A 23,630-nucleotide genomic window follows, 5' to 3' on the forward strand; every position below is an offset into this window, starting at 1 on the left:
GTTTTAGAGGGTTTCAGAATAATACCACATAAACACAGAGAAAAGGATTCCTCTCAATTTTTTGTTCAGTGATAATATTATTTCTTTAAAGACTATGTTGCACAATGTTTTCACTGCTGGGCGGTTACATATGAGGTGCCAATATGGGAATCTTCCATGACAATTCCTCTAGCACACATTGTATCTCCCCACCCCATTTTTATTGTGAACCAATTTCACAGGTGATCTGTGAGCTAGCTTGAGAGTCTCCCCCCCCCACCATGCCAACTGAAACATATATTAAAAGCTTGGGCGCCCATATTTTATTCAATTGGTTTGTTTTTAATTCCTCTGCAAGGTCTTTTCCCCACACAACTTTCAATCCCAAGAAGATAAGTAGTATTTTTAAAAATTGCATAAATCTTTGACAGCAGGTCTTTCAAAGATGTTCAAAAAATGTGAGAGGATGAATCACCTGTTTTAAAATAAAGGAACTGGAGATAAAGTAATGAACTTGCTGGAGAATTAACAAACCCATCAGGGCACCTTGCAGTTGGCTTTTTAGTTGCTTTTCTGACAATGGGCTACCATTAATATAAGAACATATGAATCTATAAAGGCCTTTTCTTTGAAATGCCTTGAAGGAAGTTCTTTTTTCTTGACAGTACAGAGCATTTGTGCTAAATGGGAAGGACACAGTGACAACCTCTGCCATTTACAGTGGTACCTTGGGTTATAGACACTTCAGGTTACAGACTCCGCTAACCCAGAAATAGTACCTCGGGTTAATAATTTTACTTCAGGATGAGAAAAGAAATCATGCGGTGGCGGTGGAGCAGCAGTGGGAGGCCCCATTTGCTAAACTGGTACCTCAGGTAAAGAACAGTTTCAGGATAAGAACGGACCTCCAGAACGAATTAAGTTTTTAACCTGAGGTACCACTGTATACCAAAATTCAATCAAAGAGGATAGGAAGAGATTATCCATGTGTTGTCATTTCTTAAAGGAAGAGGATGTTATGTTCACTTTCTAGCCTCTTAGGAATTATAAGTATGGGGGGGGGGGACGTGTAGCACTGCACACTACCACCTTATCTACTATTGACCATCAACTGAATACAGTGGTACCTCGGGTTAAGTACTTAATTCATTCCGGAGGTCAGTTCTTAACCTGGAACTGTTCTTAACCTGAAGCACCACTTTAGCTAATGGGGCCTCCCGCTGCCGACGCGCCGCCAGAGCACAATTTCTGTTCTCATCCTGAAGCAAAGTTCTTAACCTGAAGCACTATTTCTGGGTTAGCGGAGTCTGTAACCTGAAGCATCTGTAACCCGAGGTACCACTGCACACCAGTTGGTGTTCACAACTCATGCACTCAAGTTTTCTCTTTAGCCTACATGTTATGATGCTCTGAGAAACAAGGACAGCAATAGAAGTGAGGATCTGATCATGATGCTCTGAGAAACAAGGACAGCAATAGAAGTGAGGATCTGATCACCATTTGGCCAATGTAGGTCTTCTGACTGGAGGACCACTAATGACTGAAATATTTACTTGTTTCAATATATTATCAGCTTTATCCCCAAGTGCTCTGTTGATTATCAGTTTCAAAAATATTTTTATTTGACTTCTGCTTTATTTTGAAATATGTATAGAATGCTTAATCAGAAAAATCTAAGCAGTGTACATTTTTTTTTAGTATTAATAAGCACAGATGAGATCAGCAAAGCATAAAAACAGAATGTACAACACTAAATTATATGTCTGGGTTGGCATGCTGAAAGAAAAAGATTTTCAGCAGGTGTCTAAAACAATACAGTAAAGCCACTTGCCTAGCATCAATAGGCAAGGTGTTTCGAAACACAGATGTGACCGCACTAGAAGATTGACACATAGCTACTGTGGAACATTATATAGCACTTGTAAATAGCGCAAGTTCTACAGACAGAAGCTGTCCAGAAAGTACATATGGAGGAAGGCAATCCTCCAACGAAACTGGTCACAAGGCGTTAAGGGCTGTATAGACCATTTATTTATAGAAGATAAAGAGTACTGTGGCATCAAAGAGACTAAATCTTTTTAAGTGTCCTAAGCAACTCCAGCAGGACATTACAAAGATATTCCTAAGTTGCAGGATACTCCCTTGGGTACATGAAGGTAACTATATGTAAGCAAGAATACTGAGTATTTATTGTAAAGCTTACAGTTGAATAATGTTTTAATAACAGGCTGCTTTATAAACATTAGAGTGAAAGGTCTTTGTTTTAAAAACGTACATTTTTGTATTCAGCAGAAATAGTTAAGTATGGTTAGAGGAAAGAGATCTAAGATCTATTAATAGATTTGCCAGTACCAACTATGGAGAAAGGAACTCCATATATACCTTCACAGCAAACTCCATGCTTGAAGCCATGTGGATGCAGCGCTTACACACTGAATATGAGCCAACACCAATGTCCTCCTTAAGTTCATAAGCATCTGTGAATAGTGCACTGTTCCCATGAAGTTGCTAAAAGCAAACAAACTGTTGTTTAAAACTATACACAATTCTTAACAATCATTTCATAAACTTCAGCAAATGATTCAGTTCCCAAACATATGGCAAATATGCTTTTATTAGATGCTTCTGCAGTGTGCCCAGAGTGGTACAATAGGGCAGCAATGAGAACCATAAGGGCACAGAGCTGCAAAACAAGATCACAATTTATTGGCTTAACTTAACTACTGATAGTTTTGTCTGCCTCAAGTAGGACCCTAAGGACAAGAAAATATAGCCATGAACTGTAAGGGAGATGCAGAGATCTAAATAGAGACCATTATTTGTGGTGTGACACCCCTTTTGTTTATATTTATTTTTGATTCAGATTTGTCATGGCCAATAGCTAGTACAATAAAGATATTTGGATTGGATTGGGCATTGGAAGCCTGATGATCTGCACCTAAATGTTAATTGCCTTATGTAAGATGTGAATAAGATATCCTACATAAGACATGCTCCCCGCCCCCTGAACCTCCAGAAAAAACAATCCTCAGCTGGGAAATTGTGTGTACTAGCTAGAATTTTGAGACTGACAAGTTTCATCCTCTATGTTTATTTGTGAACCTGCTACAACAAGGGTGGGCAACCAGATGCAGTTGGCAGGCTGGATTCTAAAATCCCTCCACCTTCCCTGTGGGCCAACTTTGGAAGACGGCTGGAGCTGCCCACTTGTCAATCACCTGACATCAGATGATGACTTCAAGTGAGTTCTCTCTCAGTGCTAAATTAGGAAACACCTTTAAAGTCTGTTTGCAAGTATGGTATGGATTCAAACCATGCCAGCAGGTGGACGTTTTTCGTCTGCCGCTCTACACATAAAAAAATGATGTTTTTCCTCTGCAGATTGGCAGAGGAAAAAACACTGTTTTCAGGCAGAATTTGAATTCCTACTATGCTTGTAAATGGACCTCAGAGGAGTTCCCTTTCAGCACCCATCAACGGATAAAATTGAGAAGAAGTTCTTTTAAAAGCTTGCACTCAGCACAACTTCAAAAGGCACTAGATTTCAGCACACGTTAGCTGATTGGCTCAGAGAAAAGCCCTACCAGCTTACTAGCAAGTTCCCAGTGCAGCTGATTCCAGTCATGTATTCCAGCCCTATATTTTCCTGCCCCACTTCTGATGTTACATATCCATAGCTGTCAACTTTTCCCTTTTCTTGCGAGGAATCCTATTCGGAATAAGGGAATTTCCCTTAAAAAAAGGAAAACGACAGCTATGCATATGACATCTCATACGATGCTACATATGAGGTTCGGTGCAATACAAATGGGTGTGGCTTGGATAAAACTGCCTCGCAGGCCAATTAGATCTGTGAGACAGAGGTCTTCCACGGCTGTGCTGGAGGATTAATATTCAGAAAATAGAAAATATGCATCTTGTATAAGCAATATTTGCTTAATAAGCAATTACTGCAAATCTTATCACTACACCACTGGAAGTAGCTATTTCAATAGTTATATGTGTATACAGGACCCAGGGTGAGAAAATGAAACCTTTTACCTGTACTATTGGCAATATGTTGTTGAGAGGGGAGATTTTGTGGTCTTCTATGGCCGTAGTTGCGACAAAGCTAAAGCCTTTGAAGAGCTGGTGTGCATTAGCACTAGGTGGAACTCCTGGAGAATCTAATGATTAAATTTACAATACGTTAGGCAGCCCATAATACATTTTTTTCCACTGCAGTTATGGATTTTTATTTTACTTTTTGAAAAATAAAGACAATTTACATTTATAAGAATTTAACGGATCTATAAGAGGAAGAAACTGACAAAGGCAGAAGGAATAAAGAGCTACTTTGTCTTCTTTCTGAGATTTGTTTTTCAAACAATTAACTTGACGATTTAATTTCCAAAGAGATCAAAAAGCATATTTTAAAGGAAGCAAATTAATGATCTCTTCAAGATATTATTGATAGAGTGTTTGCTGTAAATGGCCAATGCAATAATTATATGTGAACTGATTGTTGTTTTTAAGCAGATTAGATCCGTTCCAACACTGCTTGGATTTTAACTGAAATTTACACTGTAAATGGGCATGGTAGAGAAAAGAGTTCATATTGTTGTTTGTTTGACCGTATTACCTTTTGGTGTTTTTGCTGTGAATTCTGGATCAAAACAAAATGTGTCTTCTGGCCTCCCGGAAGCAGGTTTAAATGGAGGCAGAATCTCTCTCCTGTATAGTTTCTGAAAATGGAATTGCAATATATTATTTCCTCATGAAGGCAAACACATCACATGCAAAATTAAACCATCAAAATGTAAAGTTGGTATCTCTCTTTAAGTTGGTTTCACCTGATTCTCTAGTGTGAATCGGAAGAACTTCCAAAAGGCTACAAAAAACAATTCTCTACATGCTTGAGTGGGGAAAAAAGACAATAAAAATATCTTTCTCCCGACTCACTTCTTGCACATAATGGCTGAACTTGCACATTAACGCTAAGCCATGGCTTAACAGTACATGCATGAGTTGTAGTGAGCCCCAGTGAAACATTGGTTTTCTACTCTCACTTCCTCTTCTCTTCCTGTAAATTTGGAAAAAGGACTTCCACAGAGAATGGTTTTATTCTAATAAGATATAAGGCTATGAAGATCTTAAGATGGAGACAGGAAATGTAATGATATTGAATTGTTAATAAGATCAAAAATATTCAGTACGGCAAGTATATTTTGGACATTCCACTGACTGTTGGCATCCATCAGCAAATGTTTGGTAAGCAAATAAAATTGATTAGATCAAAGTTTGATCTAATGGTAAATGAAAGCAAGCCAGAGACAAATGAAATGAAAAGTGGAATCAAAGATGATACAGAGACTTTGGAAAAGAATATGGGTAAAGGATTGGCAGAACCAGAGGGTGAAATGGTAGAGTTGGAGGGAACAGATAGTGAAATAGAAAAGCCCTTCACAAGGGTGTTTGGAGGAAAGAAACAGCCAAATGGTGGAGTTCGATTCTACAGGAATGGAATGAAGTCATGGATGGAGAGAGATGGGATCTGTAATCAACAGAGCTGAGAAAGAAATGCTCTCTCAGTGTACAATTTTGAGTGAACTCAGAAGAAAAAGATATCAAACCTCTGGCCCTTTTCTTGGAAATGTTTTTTAGATAAGGATGCAAAACCACATCAAACCCAACAGGAAATTGGAACTGAAGACACTGAACTGGGTATGAATTAATGGTTACATAACAAAAAAAGAACTATGGAATAGTATCTCAATATAACAGCAGAGAGACTTATGTGGACAATGACAGAATTTTTATTGTTATTGTTAAATATGGAGGCATGTTCGTTGAACTTATTGGAGGCAAAGTTGATATGTTTGATCAAAGAAAAGCCATTGCTGTCTTTTATTAATAATAACAATTAGATAAAAATTAGAGTATGAAACGGGAAAATGAACAAATTTTAGACATTTAGGACTGAAGGTTGGAAATGGCCGCTTACCTGGTGCCAGGGTGGGTGGCAGTTGTGGTGTGTCGCAGCTGCCCCTCTACTCCCCATGGGACAAGACGCCACATCATAGTGGCTAATTGTTTGGGGATCCACAGGAGAGCACGTCATCCTCCAAATTGCCAAATCAAGGGCATGCTTTAGGCTGAGATTGGGCAGTAACCAGTGTGGATGTCTTCACTCTGGTCTGACACCTGAATATTTAGACTGGTTGTGCCTGAGTTCAGGACCACTATGGTTTAATAATTGCTGTATCTGGAGCCAGGAAGGAATTTTCCTGCAAACAGATTGGGCCCTATTGGAGGTTTTGTCTTCCTCATAGCAAAAAGGCATTGAGTTGAGATGAAGTAGTGCATCACCTCTACCTCAATCAGGTGTGATCTAAGAATATCCCATTAACAGGGAATAAATGGGTCTCTGTCCAGTTTAAAAGGCTATAGATTGTTTAATTAGCCAAAGGCCTGTGAGAAGAGGAGTGTTTTTGCCTGGTGCCTAAAGATACAGAAGAAAGGCTCCTCAAGCATTCCACAACTGGGGAGTTCCCACAGAAAACACTCACTTTCCTAGAGGAGATACATGAAGAAGGACCTCAGTTGATGACTGTAGGGTCTGGGTTGGTTCATATGTGATTTCATCTCAGTCTCCCTTAATGGTTTTTTTCTTCTTTTCTTTTTAGAAAATAGGTTTTCTAAATATATGCTAGAAGTACACAATGTTTGGCTGCTTGAACAATTTGATATATCCCACATTTATTTATTTTTTTGAAAGGCAACATTACAAAAACGGAGTGTTAAATTTCAGGCTTCTTTTATGTACTCACATTCCAATCAATGGTTGAAAAGAAAGGATGTCTCTTGATTTCTTCAACCCCATCAGGACCAGCTCCTGTCATTTCAGGAAATGAAAGGTACTAAATCAAACAGCGTAAAGAAAAATATTGTGGGGCATCCAAAGAGGCTTTGACGTTTAGTTTCTCAAATAGCACCTCTCTACCTTACCTAAAATATATTGGAATATCGTTTCAAAACTAAGGGTTTTGAGTGATAGTTTTGAAGAGCAGACTGTTGTCTCTTAACACAATTTAGCTGACATGCCTCAAACCTTGGGCACTCTTTGAATCCCAGCCTATATTTAGTAACAAGATTTAAGAAAAAGTCTGAGGATATGGAACACATCTACTTATAGCATTTGAAGTGAAATAAAAATTCCAGGATTGACCACATGCAGTTTTTTCACCTTCAGGTGTACCATGAAAATGAAAAAAGAAACAACATTGTTTATATAAGGTACTGTACCCACACATACATCACTACCCAAAACAAACAAGCCCCTGTCACAGTTATTAGCCGACTACTATAATTTTATCTTTGGGAACACAGTATTTTATTAGTTCACAACAGAATACACCCCAAAGGAGCTGCATAAACTAAATCAAGATAAGGAACCTCTATCCCTCTGTAAGTTATTGCAGACCAACTCCCTTCAGCCAGAGTGTGCAAGTTCAATGGTCAAAGATGAGGAGTTTTAGTTCAGCAACATCTCCGGGGCCACAGGTTCGCCACCCAAACTACATTATTTTGAATGACGGCTCATTTTGATGAAGCATGATTCATTATAACTTGAACACAGAGAGTATGATTCATTATAACTTGAACACAAGCAGAAATTACAGTCAGGCTGTATCAGAAGACAGAAAAGAAGGGATGTGAGGCCACCATCTGTCCTGTCATCTGGCAGCAGTCATTAAATCAGGCTGCAGCAGAGAAAGAACAAGAAGAAATGCAGAGGACACACCATTGACTCCAGTGAAAGACCAGCAATGCTACTGAAGTTTTCCACTCAAATAGGTCATTAGAACAACTTGAACTCAATTTGCTTATTTCCTCCTTTTTCCAAATTTATTTTCCATGAGAAATAGTATAACCTTTGCATAAGCCAGGACAGACTATAAATGCAAAGCTAGTGAGACAATTGAATAGGAACTTAATATTTAACACTCAAGGAAATGCTTGGTTTGAAAACATCTTTAAGACATATCCCTCTGTGGTTTTGCTAAGATTCAACAGAATGAATCTTTGATAAACAACTAAATAAGCAGGCCTTAGTTGCTTACAATATAGGCCAGTGATGGCGAATCATTTAGAGACCGAGTGCCCAAACGGCAACCCAAAACCCACTTATTTATCACAGAGAGCCAACATGGCAATTTAACTTGAATACTGAGGCTTTAGTTTAGAAGGGGAGATTGGTGCATCCACGTGGAGAGAGAATGGAGCAAAACAGTGGTACCTCAGTTTTCGAACAGCTTAGTTCTCAAACTGCTTGGAACCCAAACACTTCAAACCCGGAAATTAAGTGTTCTGGTTTTCAAACTCTTTTCAGAAGTGGAACATGCTCTGTTCTGAGTATAACTTCTATTTTGAGTGCCACACTTCCATTTTCAGAGTGAGGGAAGGCAGGCTGGGTGGCAAGTGAGCAGGCACCTGCCACCCTCTAGTGCTGGGTCCCTCTGCCGCCGCAGCCGCCGCTCCTCAGCCGTACTCCTCAGCTGAGCTGCCGAAATCTGCTTCTACTTGTGTGCAAGCAGGAGTGGAGGCAGGGATTTCTCAGAAGTGGAGTGGAGGTTTCACGCTCCTCAGCTGAGCTGCCCGATCCCACTCCTACTTGCGAGCAAGCAGGAGCAGGATCGGGCAGCTCAGCTGGGGAACTTGAAGCCTCCACTCCACTTCTGACTCCGTTCCCATTGGCCCTGGCCGGAGGGTGTGTGAAGCCTCAACCTCGAAGCAGCAGGAGGAAGGTGGATGCTTGGAACTCTTGGTGGCCCACCAACGCAGCAGCGCACTTTTGAGAATGTGCATTGCGCTGTGCCCTCCCCACCCACAACAGAGGTTCCCCAAGGGAAAATGCGCACCCTGGAGATTGTGGCTACGTTTTGCACGCACACACACACACACACTGATGCCCCATCTGAGGTGCTTCTACTTGGACACAAGTTGAGCTGAGGACTCGACACGCTGCCCTTGCTTTCTGCCCTTGCCTTCTGTGCTGGGGCGACAGCGCGCGAGCCCACAGAGAGGGCTCTGAGTGACCACTCTGGCACGCATGCCATAGGTTCACCAACACTAATCTAGGTGATACAAACTTACCTAACCTATTTGAAGGATTCCTTTTAAACAACATCCGGAGAAGACTTTGAGCTTCAGTACTAAGAAACTGTGGCATGCCTAGTTTTGCTCTAGAAAAAGAGAGAATTCATGTTCAAAGCATACTAATTAAATAAAACATAGACTATGATCTGTGCAATACACTTCAATGCAACAAAGAAGTATGCAGTTCAATTCAATTCCCCTAAAAGAGCACATTTAAAAGGGGTTTAACAATTCATGTCATCCACTTTCTATATTGCATCTTACACAGAATTGTATATTCTTGTTCATCTATTCCAGATAAACAAACAATTTTCTGGGAATACAATACTCCATTATGCTTTCATGAGCTGACTATTTAATCAGAGTTCTTTGCAAAGCTTTTCTCCCCATTCCATAGTCCAAAATCATTGAGCAAGTCACCAGAACACATGCTCATTCCCTATGTAGAATCAAGTCCCAAAAGCACTCACTGTGGCTGGAGAGGGGCAAGAATCTAGTATACAATTTGGCAAATAAAAGTGTTCCTTACCTTTTCCGAGAAATATATCTGATACTATACAATAGCTTTTTAAAAGGGGGGGGGGATGAACACAGTGATCTTAACCTTTGCACAAAAACCTGCCAGCATCGCCAGAGCAAGTTTCTTGCAACACAAACCAAAAGCTATTGTTTGCAACATTGTGCCTCTGCTGTTGGCAAGCCCCAAACTAACCCAATTCTAAAGATTAAACCGTTTGACTGTAGGTTTAATAAGCAAAGACCCTCTAAAGCAGGGGTAGTCAACCTTTTTATACCTACTGCCCACTAATGCATCTTTCTTGATGGTAAAATTTTCTTCCCACCCACCTGTGCTTGATGGAAGGAGGATTCAGCTTGTGCCGTAGAACCCCCTACCGCCCACCTGGAATCCTGAAATGCCCACTAGTGGGCTGTAGGGACCAGATTGACAACCCCTGCTCTAAAGCATAGAAGACATTAAAATTTAAAGAAAATGCCATCTCCAAAATGTAATTTGTTCATTTGTAGAATACATTTTCTAATCATTTAGGTCATAAAGAAAACTGAATTTTTACTCTATATTTTCTTTCATTCAAATTAAAGATTATATGGTATTAGTCAAATATAATTTGTATTATACTTTCTAAGTTGGAAATACTTAGAAATAGAAATATTTTGAGATAGAGAACAGAAAAATACTTACTTGAGTATCATATTCATAGTTTCATTTCGATCTTTACCTTGAAATGGTAATGTACCAGTAAGCATTTCAAACTGGGAAAGAAACAAGCCCAGATCAAACTTTTAGAAAATCTAATTTTAATTTGGAGGAATTTTGAACTGGGGGTAGGAAAGCAGCAAGAAAATAATAAAATAGCTAGACGTGGAATTTATTATATATCCCCCCATGAAGTTTGGAGGGCCATTAGTTAAAATGCAGCTATACTATTGGCAATTGCTAGTTTGTTCAGCCATAGCACATACAGACAACAACAAACAAAATGCCCTTGGCTAAAATTCAGTCCATGAGTTTGTTGTAGTAGTTCATTGCCACAATAAAAAAGCACAAAGGAATATAAGATTCTTCAATCAAATGGTAATGCTAAAATGTATTAAGGTTTTCATTGTCAAAATATTGTGTGGTGAAATGTTTTCAGTTGCCATACTTCAGTTATTCAACACAGAAAATAACTACAAATTTCACACAGAGGTTAAGTATATTTTAAAACAAAAACTTTCTTAGATTTTAAGCTGGGCAATATAATGCTATATCAACTATCTTGACAATCACAAAAACATGTGGACAATGGCAACAACACGCAGCACATCTGATTGTCATGTAAAATTAGGTAATGAAATATACAGTACCATAAGAACACCAAATGACCACCAATCAGCACTCTGGTTGTGGCCTCGTCTGTTTACAACTTCAGGAGCCATGTACTCTACAGTACCACAGAAAGAATAGGCTTTCTTTTCTTGATCCACAGATTCTTTGCTGAGGCCGAAGTCTAAAATAGTATTATACAATATTTCACATAAAGAAACTTTGTGCCACAGGGGTTGCAAAACATTACAAGCTTGAACTGTGTATTTTTAGGAGTAAATATACTATCCTATAGCCCATAGGGCAGAAAAAATGGGATGCAAAACAGCTGATCAAGGAACTCTCAAATTAAACAGAAAAATAACTGAAACATTTGCAAACTGCATGATAACACGGTATTCTTTTACTGTGTTATTTCCTGTACTATAATAGCTTCATGTGCTCAGGGTTAATCAATATTATATTATTGGCCTAAAGGCAAAATGATGGCAGATACAAACAAAGTGGTTGCCATACTGTTCCACCAATATATGAGCTTCAATGACTCATGTGAATATTAATAAGTCACCCTTGGCTTATTATACTTCAAACAAAATTAAATAGGTTTTTTAAAAATGGATCTTTAAAAAAAGCACTATGCTGGAAGACTGAACATAATCTGTACATACAATATAACATTTATTTTCAGGTATGCTTTCAGTGCTGCTCAACAGTGAATACAAGGACAGCACAGTTTATTAAATAAGTTGGCCTCCTAACAAGCCATTCTATATACACGCAGGTCCCACTATCTGCCCACTTGTTACCCGCAAATTCACTTATCTGAACACAAGGAATTATGCCCAAATCTTGTTATATACACAGCTGACTCAGAAATCCCAACAGCCAGAGTTTGTTCATTTACTTATTTGCTTGTGCTTTGCTCATCAGCAGCAGCCATTTTGGGGCAGAAATCATGGACAGAGGGAGGGGAGAGTGAGATCAGACAAATCAGAGAGCAGGAGAAGTTGGACAAATCAGTTTTTCCTTTGTAATTCTTTTGCTGGTTGGTTGCAGCCATTTTAGGAAGAAACCATGTGGGACGGGGCAGAAAAAGATCATGGTTTGTAAATGTTCTCATAGGGGGGGAAATGGAAATCATTAACTCATTGTGTGAATGCTCACCCAACAAATGATTCCCTGGGAACTGTAAGTGGGATCTGCATGTACACACCTCTTGCCAAATTCTTGCCGTACAATATAACATGAAAATGTTCATCAATAGCAAAACTATTACTGAAAAGTCTCATTTTTATCTAACATTAGGAATTATGGCTGTATTTTTAAAGCCATGTAGAAACATGCCAGTAGCAACTCATATTAACAAAGCTGCTGTTTGGTTTAAAATCAGTTTGCCTCCAGCTGCTGTGATTGAAGTTTCAAGGAAAGAACAGGTTACAAGAATCAATCACGTCCAGTTTTCTGTAAAGCTTTTTCAGACCATTTTTTAAAATCTTTACATGGCTTCCACCAGTGTCCAGAAGAACAGTCTGCAAGTTAATCCAATGGTACAAAGGCAAATCCAGCCAAGAAAAAGTAAGGGGAGTGTGTGTTCGTGTATGTGCATGCATGTTTAACTGTCATCTGTAATACTATCTCCCTCCCCATCAGGATTTAGTTTAAAGCTCTCCTGATCAGGTTCACGAGACTCTTAGCAAACATATTCTTGCCAACTGCTATGAGGTGCAGCAAATGCCCGTTTACAAGTTCACATCATAACAGCATTCAATCATATTATTAAATCAATCAACCATCTCATTCAATCATAGAATCATTCATAATTATAATAACATTGCAATACAATTATAATATCACAATTACATAATCATAAACACACAACACCATACAACCACACAATCAGATCAATATCATACAATCATAATATTTCCCAATCACAATATCATAACAATGCCATCACCAAATATCATAGCCCTCACCTCCCCAGCCCACACACCCCACCCCGGCTGGCCAATGCAAAACGAATTTCAAGGAGAGGGAAATTAAGCCTCTCCCATATTACACTAGTCATCAGCAACCAGTGGCGTAGCGTGGGTTGTCAGCACCCGGGGCAAGGCAAGTAATTTGCACCCCCTAACCAGTGGATTTGCGCCCCCTAACCCGTGATTTGCGCCCCCTAACCCTAACCCCCAGATGTTGCGCCCGGTGCGGCCGGCCCCCCCTGCACCCCCCACGCCACGCCACTGTCAGCAACATGTGTTGGAGGAGCTGGATATAGGTTAATATCCTTCATTAATGATCATATGATATGATTTGATGATTGTACAATATGATAGTGTGATATTGTGAAGGTATGATATTGTTATATTGATTGTATAGTTGTGTGGCCATATGATATTATGACTGTATGATTTTGCTATTATGATAGTACGATATCATGATTATATACTATTATATGATATGATTGTTTGACATTATGATTGCAGGGTATTATATTATAATTGTATAATTTGTTTTAGCTTAGCTCATTGTGCCCCTTTAGAACAATACATTTCACAACTTAATGTTGTCTTCTACAAAGATTCATTGACTTTGTTAACAATGCCACACCAAAAGCTGAGTAAGCTTGACCAAATAACATGTTTTCTCATATATATTTTTTGCTGTGGCTATGTGAAATACTGCCAAAATTCACTCATAAATGCCTACTTTGCTTTTTTGTCCCTTATAATAAAGCTGAAAAGAATTTAAAGTGTACTTGCTAACAAGCAATTTTCAACTATATTTTAGCATTTTTCTTTCTATTAAAATTGCAGCCTGCAAAATAATGCAATATTCCCCTCCATGACAGAAAGAACATTCTGTTCTAAATTCCAGTTCCCCTATGACTGCAGAAGCAAGGCAAAGGGACATTCCAGACCTATCCAAAGAACAAGACCCACCAACTGCTATTCAAGAAAGAATGCCAGCAAGTGAAGATCAACCAGGTCCAAACTGGATGTAAAGACATGCTTAGAGACCGGTACTTTGTTCAACTGACCAGAGGTACTGATCTTTCACCTCCCCTTGTTCCTTTTCTCCTAAAGCCATTCTCTTCCTCTCTTTTTTTCTTATTTTCTTTTTAACTGAGGTGAGACACTTTGGGAGAAAACCATTTTCTACAAAACGTGACAAAAATAAGGTAAATGTAAACCATTCACATGGAACCCAAACAGGGATTTTACCAATCCTCACTCATCCTAAATTTGGGGCGAACCAGCTCCTCCCTGCATACTATTTTTCCTGTTTTATCAAGAGTAGAAATTGAAAATTTTGAAGGACTCAGATGAATTTTCTCTCTTTTGGAATGACTGAAAGACTAAACTCAGATTGTTTAGTATGAAGATACTTAAGGCAATCTACAATGATAATACCTCTACCTCTACTTATGCAGGGGTTATGTTCTGGGGGTCACATGTAAAGCCAAAAACGTGTATAGCCAAAACTCATTGGGTTCAATGACAGGTGGGATTGCCAAAGTATTTCTTCCTGAAACCCTGCTCCCTTTTCGGGGTTTTTAGTCCCTCCCACAAGTGTGTAAAGCTGAATTTGCGTAAATAGTACTTCTATAGACATATACAACATTTAAATCCAAGGTGCATTTCTGCACTTATACAACATTCCATCTACATGAGAGAAGTGTACTAGGTCTTCTTCCTGCTTGTCTTTGATGACCTTTTATATACTTTGGAGATACTAGAAGCAAATATTCTGTGTCTGCTATCATTCTGACATAATCCTTCATCTCTCTCATCAAACAACTGTGACACACAGATCGTTATACAAAACTAAGACATTAATACTTTTGAGGCTACAATCCTTTGTGTGCTTACTTAGGGAAAAACACCACTAAACAGAGTCTTACTTCTGAGTACACATGCAGTGGATTATTCTGTAAATTTCAGCAAGATGTCAGAAGGTATCCACCAATGAGTTCCTAAATAACTAAATGGTCAAACGGCTGAGCTTCTATTTGAAATATTTCCACCTGATTTATAAATTTCACCTAAACTCTACAGTTACTATGTTTAACTGCTTGGGTTTTTTGTTATTTTTACTTTATGTGTCTTTTTTTATTAAACCACTGTGAAAAAAAGTGTCTAATACATTTATAAGCTGAATAAATATATATGAGGGCAATCTCAATAGCAAATGAGCTACAACAAATAGAAACCATGCCTGACAAACTGGGCCATCAAACTGGAACATAGTATCTGCTTCCATCATAATTTTGGACCAAGAAATGGATCTAACAGCTGACATCCTCTGCAGAAAAGCAGAAGTAGATTAAAAGAATCATGAGGATATTAAATTATACTTTGGGGTTCTAACCCACTCAAAAAAATGCAGACAATAACTGCTTCCACTTCACTGTTGAAAATCCTTTCAACTAGGATCCAAGGGCACTATTGCAAAAATAGAAGGCATTTCCTTTGGGCAGCTGAGGTCTCAATTTCAGAGACCCCTCTTCTTGATGCAGCCTCCGAGCTCAAATGCCATTCTGTTTCAGTGACTCCTTACAATAATCAGATATTTCGCAGAAGCAAGGCATTGGTGGTGAAAAATTATATTCAATTCAGAAGCTAAGCCAATATATTAAAACATATTGTTGCAGAATAAGTGCTTTGGCCCTATATACCCGAATGAACATCTCCACCCCCATCATCCAGCCCGAACAATGAGGTACCACTCAGAGGGCCTTCTAGCAGTTCCCACATTGTGAGAAGGGAACCAGGTAGATTACCTTCTCGGTAGTTGCACCTGCCCTCCCATCAGGTGTTAAAGAGGGGGAATCTACACACATAAAAACACTGTGAAAATGTTTTTTAAAAAAAATGTTTTGAAAAAGGCATTGAATTTTGCATAGCTCACTATTACTATCTAGTGTCACATTTGTATATTGCACTTTACAACACATTTAAAACGTTTTATTTGCAGCTGTGTAGCCGAGTCCAGAGATAAACAATTATATAACTTTCCATAGACATCTGAAGGCAGCCCTGTATTGGGAAGCTTGTAATGTTTGATGTTTTGTTGTGTTCTTTTATATTCTTGGGCAGGGTACAAGAATGAACGAATGAATGAATGAATGAATGAAATTCTTCTTCATCTTCTTCTTTTTCCCTGATTTAATTAAAAATCTCCAAGAAGTGCTTAACAGTCAACAGGATGGTGCATGAGAATATGTGAGCTTGCTGGCTAGGACACTGGAGGAAGTCACAACAGCTTACAACCTGGCTAGAAGAAAGTCATTTCTGGTTATATGCACAAGATCCTGGCATACAATAACCTCTAATACTCTAAGTCTAAAATGATTGAAAATGCACAAGAAAAAATGCACATAATAGCTGTGAAAAACTCAATGCAGTATCTCCTGCTACAACTTTTCAAGATACTTATATAAATATTTTTTAAAAGTTATGTTGGTAAGTTCCACCTACCTGTTAACTTGATATGTCCTGCTTCATCAAGCAAAATGCTGAAAATTAAAATCCACATTCACCAATACACATAACAGGAGAATTTATAATACATTTAATTTAGCAAATGAAATAATAATTAAACCAATATTATTTATATACAGGCATTCCCCCCCCCAACCTTATGTGGAGGTTATGTTCCCAGACTCCGCACATATATGTGAAAAATGGGGGGCGCTATTGAGAGAGGCTGGGAAACAGCTCTCTCTCAGCAGATCCCATCCATCCCATCAGTCTTCCCCAGGCAGCTATGTACCCTCGGACATGCATGCCCTGCCTGCCTCCAGTGACCAGAAAGTTGAGCTGTGGGTTGGTAGCTGGGTGGCTCCAGGTGCCCAACACTGCTGCTGGACTTCTCGGCACTCTCTCTAGTAGTCTTGGAAGTTGCTGGAGACCGTTTATTTTTTATCTAATTTCTCCCCCACTCCTCAAGAAATAATGTTGCTGCCTATTTGTTGGGCAGCAAGGGAGAGGGTGATCAGAGGGCAGAGGGACTCTCAGATCCTGTCCAATAAACAAAACTGACAGAAGCGAGTGAGCGAGGGATGGGCAGGTGGGCAGAGGCATGGAGCACCCCCACCCCACAATGGCTCTGCTGCCGAGGAAGAAGAAAGACAAGGAGGGTGCGTTAGTGGAGGCGGCAGGACAATCAGAGCGGCCGTGCAAGCTGTTTTTCCCCACTCTCCAGGTCTCTCTTGCTCTTTTTGCAGTGTTTTGGCACCATTTCCTGGTTTAAATCATTTATTTATTTCACGGTGATGCGTCTAAACGTGGTCGCACGTGAATGGAATGCGCGTAAGTGGGGGGGTGCCTGTATTATATTAACAAATGTGCAATACTCTATTTTCAATATATATTAGAAGAATAAAATATCTAAACTTTCATGTATTCTATATTTTGATTACAAAAAAGGCAAATAAATCTTCGAACAAGAGTACTGTAGTAACGGATAAAATACATTTTACTTTACTTTTCTGGCTTCAGGTCCCTGTACACAATTCCCAAGCTGTGCAGATGATCCAAAGCAAGGGCCAGTTCTGCGAGGTAGAATTTCACATCTTCCTCTGTAAACATAACCTAATAAGAACTATATAGATTTACATTCTGATCTTGTTAAATTTCTGCATATCTAAGATGACTATAAACTCCCGTAAGATCTAAAAAGCTGTGATGCATGTATCCCCCATAATCCAGGATGATGGGAGCTCAGGCTGTATATAGGCCATCAGAAAAGACAAGCTAGAGAGGGCTAGCATAAATCCTGCTAGCTCCCAACGGAACAGATATTCAGATCATTCCTCCTTCTTCCCCTCACCCCTGCTAAAAGATGACTGGGATGGACAGAAGGGAAGTAGAATGATGCTAAACTCCCTAACAGATCATCATGTGCTCTACTTGCACACCCACTCCCTCCACATGAAATAAAGATCTGAATGCAGTCCAGATACTCCTTGGTATAAAAATGCTGATAACTGATTTCAGAAAACAGCCATTTTATAAAAATATTCTGCAACTTGGAATGAAGTAGGTAGAAATGTAAATGCTAAAGTAGTATATATGAAGTATAAAAATATTTATAGAAGAATATTTATAGCAGGTGGAAGAGATTCAAAGCAGAGTCAAGATTTTCATTTTCTCTTGTTCCAAGGAAAAGTAAATACTTAAACACACATTCCCGTTTTAGGAATGAGCAGTTGTAAATGGGAGGCATATTTCTTAGTCCATACTGTATACTGAACGAATTACAGGACAATCCTATGTATACAGGCGTCCCCCCACTTACGCGGGGGTTACGTTCTGGGGGCCCCGCACACGTAAGTGAAATTGCGTAAAATGAGGAGTGCCCCACTTTATTAGGAAGGGTGTGTGGGGAGGAGAGAGAGAGAGACTAACCCCAGAATTTGCCCAGGGCTGCTGCCAAGCCTGTCTCAAGTCCATCTGTGTGCCCGAGGGGAACCAGTGTGAACAGTGCTGGCAGCTGGCCACGGAGAGCAAGGGCCAATAAGAGCACCCAGCAGAACTATCACAAGAATGGGGACGCGGGGACGCAGCCAAGTGGCAGGGAGAAGGCATCTCCCGACCCCACGTCAATTGAAGGCTGCCTTCCCTTATTCAGTAGAAGCCCAGAGCGATTTCAGGGCAGAAGCCTCGAGCAAGGGAAGGTCTGTCTGTCTGTCTGTTTGTTTGTTTGTTTGTTTGTTTGTTTGTTGGCTATCCACATAAACATGGTCGTACATTAATGGGATGCACATAAGTGGTGGGGTGCACATAAGTGGTGGGGTGCCTGTACTTCTCAGAATCCCACAGATTGAGTGTGCATAGGATTACAGCCTTCAGCTCATAAAAACCAAAGAAAGTTATTTAGGTCTAGAAGGAAAAAATCTTTTATTGGCACAAATCAAGATGTCACAGAGATGTGGCACGGTTCTGAGTTCTCCAGAATTCAAGATCATGGAACAGAATCCAGAAGCTGACCTCATGGTTACTACTTCAGCCTTATTTTTGTACTCTTTTGTTTTTCTTCACTCTTGTCACTCCCTACTTTGTGCAACATCTTGCTTGGTGAACAGTCCTGGATAACTCAAAAGCTTGCCACACTTCTGTGACATTTTGTTTGGTCCTGGTGAATGTTCTTCCCAATCGCGGGTTCAGGAGCCTTACCCAAAACACACCCATTACTGGAAACTCTGCTCATTTAATTAAATAGGTCCAGCTACTTACAGTTTTCTAAGTTGGTATGTCTTTATGATATATGTACTAATGTATATTCAATATATATCATGCAATGCACAAATGTGGAAGGACAGGGTAAAAATGTAAAATTACAAGATAGTCCATTTTGCCTAATGTAAATATTAATTTTATTTTCAAAATTATAGAAATACGTACCTCTTTGGATAATCTTGTGAACACATCTCCTCCCCTGAGAAAATCCAATATTAAATATAGCTTCCCTTCAGTCTGAAAAGCTGATTTGAATAATCATAAGAATACTTCATCAAAATACTAAATTAATACCTGCATGCTTATCTAGAACTCTAAATATTTTAATACTATTTACAAATTAAAAGTACTCAAGACTTTTTCTAATTTTGTATCCAATTTTACAATTAAACCTTTAAAGAAAGCAGACAAAAGCCATGAAAGTTAAATTCATCACATGCTTGCATTCTTATTTGCATAAGTAGAAACCTCAATCTAAATTCAAGTGAACTTTATTGAGACAAATAGGCTTCATGAGGGAGTAGAATTAGCACTACAATTTGGTCGTGTTGAGGCAGAAATTCTATATTTAGCAATGTGGTCACAGGCTACCAAGATGTCATACATTATCAGTGGTGTGAAGGGTCCTTTTAAAAATAGCTTCTTATAAAACTACAGCTATTTCCAGATTGTCCAAGAACAATTTTAAGACAGACCAAATAGTGCATTGAAGAGCTCATTCAGTCCAGGGATTGATCATTGTTAGTTTCATGCATGTTCACTATCTGTTTATCATGTGTTCATTCATAATTAAGTTCTATTTTGCTTTCCCATCAGTCAGCAAATTTCCCCAAAAAATCTGTAAGAAAATGCTTATTAGAATTTTCATTTAAATATGCATTTCAATGGACACAAAAATACTCACCATAGTGCAGTTTGACAATAAACGGATGATTTACTTCTACTAATATATCTCTCTCCATCTTTGTACGAACTCTATCTCGAACTGCAAACAGAAATGGCTGTTATCTATATTAAGCAAGCTACCTGAATTAAATCAGCCGCAGAAAACTTTATAAACAACCACAGTTTAGTTAAATGGCTATTTTCACTAAGAATTTGAGGGATAATATATACAACAGGCGGAATTCACCAAGGAGTTTCTGTACACAAACCACTAATGTTTATTCTACAAAATGACTCTCCTTCACTGGAGAAGGTTGGATGGCCATCTGTCAGGGATTCTTTAACTGTGATTCCTGCATTTCAGAGAATTGGACTAGATAACCCTTGGGGTCCGTTCCAACTCTACAATTTATGATTGCACTGGGTCACCAACCAGATTCACACACACTGCAACAAAAAAGTCAAGAGAAATTCACTGTAGTAGTATGATTTACAGGTATAACACGATATATATGGAGAGGCCATATTTTAAAATCCATAAATCACTGTCATATCTGTTTAAACCTTTATTAAGGCAAGCCCTAAAAATATGTCATTTAAAGCTACGGAAGAAAGACATGATTTTGAAGAGAGTGTAGTCTTCAACCTTGTTTTCAGTGTTCAGGATAAATACTGGAACAAATGCCCCTCAACATGTGCAGAGTCCTTTTCACTTAACAGGGATATTCTGTCACTATATTTCACATCAAAATGAGCAACTGCCAGGCAGGATAAGCCCAGGCACTTTTTAGTCAGGAAATCAAGCACTGATTTAAGATGAAGGAAACAACTGGTTTAAACAGAAGTCTGCCATCATTAAGCCACACATTTTGAAATAATCAATAATCAAGACCCATTGAACTATTTCAGATGTATGCCCTTGAGGACTGCAGCCAAACACTTCAGTCCTACAACATATTTACTTAGGATATAATTACCTTCAATTGAACTTGTAATTAATTTTAGTATAGGAATGATTATTAAACTATAAAACAAGGCATGGTTATAGAAAAATGTATTCACCTGGCCCTAAAGATAAGTAATGAAGGAGTCAGGAAAGCCTCCCTACAGAGAGCATTCCACAAACGGGAGCCACAGCAGATAAGGCACGTTCTCCTGTTGCCACCCTCTGGGCCTCTGGTGTAAGGGGCACATGAAGAAGGGGCTTTAGCCAATGTACTGTATTTTTAAAAAAAAAAAAAATGCAAGCAAACCTTTTAAAGAAGCTTTCTTCAGAACTTTCATTGCATACAGCTGTCCAGCATCAGGACCAAAAATTTTCCTCACGAGGAATACCTAACCAGAGAACAGAGATTAAATATTTTACAAATGCTTACGAATTATGCACGATTGCTTTTGAAAAGCTAATGTGAACTTGTAATCCTTTAGTGCAGATGTTTTCAGACTTTTTGGGTCCATGGCTCTCTTGTCAAACTACATTATTTCTGCAGCACCGCTGTGGGGCTCAAAAGCCCAGTTATGTCACCCCTTGCCTACAGAGCCTGCAGCCCCTCATCCCTCCATTGTGGAGGGTTCTCTCAGCCTCCTTCTCCTTTCCTTGGCAATCCTCTGGGCAGCTACAGCTGCCCCCCCCCCCGGTCTCTGAGTTGCCCCCCTGCCCCAAAGTGAGGTGCCTCCTCACACTGCACCAGAGGGGCCTAGGAAGCACCCCCTGGCCAGCCCCAGAGGCACCATTCACCTGGAGAGCTTGTAGTCAGGACTGCTGCAACAGCTGTGCAAGCCTTTGGGAGGCAGAGATGCAAGAGGGCATCAGAGGAGGGAGGGAAGGAAAGTGGGACACAGGCCAGTGTTGCCCGCGGCATCCCTGACCATCATTCAAGGCACCTCGGGGTGCCACAGCACATTGGTTGAAAACCACTGCTTTAGGGAAAGGTCTTGTTTCCCAAATCTATAAAGTACTAAACTGAAATGTTGCCACCTCTCACAATTATAAAGGCATGATAGGAAAAAGATTTGAGTGATCCATTAGATTATACCTTATGGAACAGAATCCAGGTAAAAGCCCCTTTTAAATCTGCTCCAGTAAGAACCAGGAAAATGCACTTAAAGGTATACACTAGTTGTATAATTTTATTATTGAGTAAAATTACTAAAAAAGCATTAGCTATGTATTGGAGAAATTGTAATGTCATACGGTCATTTATCCACCTGCAGTGGCAATACCCCAAAGTCTTTTTGTTTTGGAAAAAAGTAGGCCTTACCACAAAACAAGATACCCACTTTGATCCTAAAACAGCACTTCTATCATACTACTCACAAACTGATCAACAGCTTTCCCAGAAGGATCTTATTACTCACCTGATCAATGCAGCATGGCTTACAATTGCAAGGTATTAGAAGACTGTAAATGCAGACCTATTTTGAGACCTCACACCCCCGGGACTTAACATTAATGGACAAAGTGACAGACCATGTCTAAGAGAGTTGAATAGACAAGAAAACCACTGCTTTTCAATCAACCTGGCACAGTTTTATTACATATGCAACATTGATAGAACATGGTTATAGACATCCTAGGACAAATGACAACTTGCGGAATGATACCTGTTTAAAAACTTAAATGTTATTACATATACATTTGGTGCTTCAGGAGGTGTTTAAGAAGTAAAAATGATAAAATATTTTTAGGGGAGTGATTACTGAAGTACGCACATGGTACACGCTCCAGTGTTGAAGTCAAAATACAAACTTGCTTTCAGGCAAGCAGTAAGTCTGCAGATAAGGAGAATCCCAGGACCACCAAGTGGCCAATATGATAATATGTCAGATTAGAATAATCCTTCCCTTACCTAGCTGACCTGGTTTTTTCCAGTCCCAATTCTACAAACTGAATACTACAGAAATACAAACTTAATACAGGCAACCCCAATTTATGCACGGGTTACGTTCCAAGGCACCACGCATTTAAGTGAAACCGCATATATTTGAAGCAACATTGAAAAAGCCTGAAAACTTTGTTTTGTCCCCACCCCATTCTGCCCATTTGTGACATTTTCAGGGCACTTCCAGATTCAGCACAATGTGCATGGGCACAATTGTGCACATACTGAACCGCACAAATGGGGGGGGTTGCTTTTATATCCACAGCATGAACTAATTAAGAGGCTGTGTACTCATGTAAAATAGAGGCTAACTTGTACCTACTCTTCCATGTGACCTATAAATATTAAACACAAAGGTGAACTATTGTGTTTCTGGGGGAAGAGGAAGGGAACTGACAGAGAACCACATAAAAATACTTGCTTTGAAATATTACTTAAGACTTTAAATTAATTGCAAACCTGTAAAATTTGCCAGTTTGACTTCTTCCCAGGTACTCTAGATATATGAAAGCTCCCACTCTTAATTCATTTACTCTGATACTGGTGCAGGGGCTAACTATGTCAAGTCACACCATGCTTAAAAAAGATTATGAACTACCCTTAGCCCCCTTCCCCCAACTTTACTTTCATTTTTATAACCTAGCCATGCTATAACATTATTTCAGTCCAAGTGTTTTAGCT

The 23,630-nt window shown here is 39.3% G+C and overlaps 1 protein-coding gene across 3 annotated transcripts in view; it reads right to left on the reverse strand.

The window, feature by feature from the left end:
• Positions 1-23,630, reverse strand: part of RPS6KA6 (ribosomal protein S6 kinase A6) — a 63,619-nt gene that overhangs the window by 16,342 nt on the left and 23,647 nt on the right. For all 3 annotated transcript variants that reach the window (XR_014004385.1, XM_081180160.1, XM_081180161.1), the window contains exons 4-15: positions 21,321-21,402; positions 20,087-20,167; positions 19,348-19,427; positions 17,429-17,535; positions 16,420-16,457; positions 10,984-11,126; positions 10,319-10,389; positions 9,115-9,203; positions 6,789-6,853; positions 4,601-4,703; positions 4,021-4,145; positions 2,362-2,487 (exon numbers count right to left, since the gene is read on the reverse strand). Coding sequence is in view for 2 of the 3 variants with exons in the window: in XM_081180160.1 (XP_081036286.1) it covers positions 2,362-2,487; positions 4,021-4,145; positions 4,601-4,703; positions 6,789-6,853; positions 9,115-9,203; positions 10,319-10,389; positions 10,984-11,126; positions 16,420-16,457; positions 17,429-17,535; positions 19,348-19,427; positions 20,087-20,167; positions 21,321-21,402 (1,110 nt within the window). In the remaining variant the exon portion in view is untranslated. The remainder of the gene's footprint in view (positions 1-2,361; positions 2,488-4,020; positions 4,146-4,600; positions 4,704-6,788; positions 6,854-9,114; positions 9,204-10,318; positions 10,390-10,983; positions 11,127-16,419; positions 16,458-17,428; positions 17,536-19,347; positions 19,428-20,086; positions 20,168-21,320; positions 21,403-23,630) is intronic.

Source organism: Podarcis bocagei (assembly GCF_964188305.1).
Source record: "Podarcis bocagei genome assembly, chromosome: Z".
In the NCBI taxonomy this organism is placed as follows: Eukaryota; Metazoa; Chordata; class Lepidosauria; order Squamata; family Lacertidae; genus Podarcis; species Podarcis bocagei.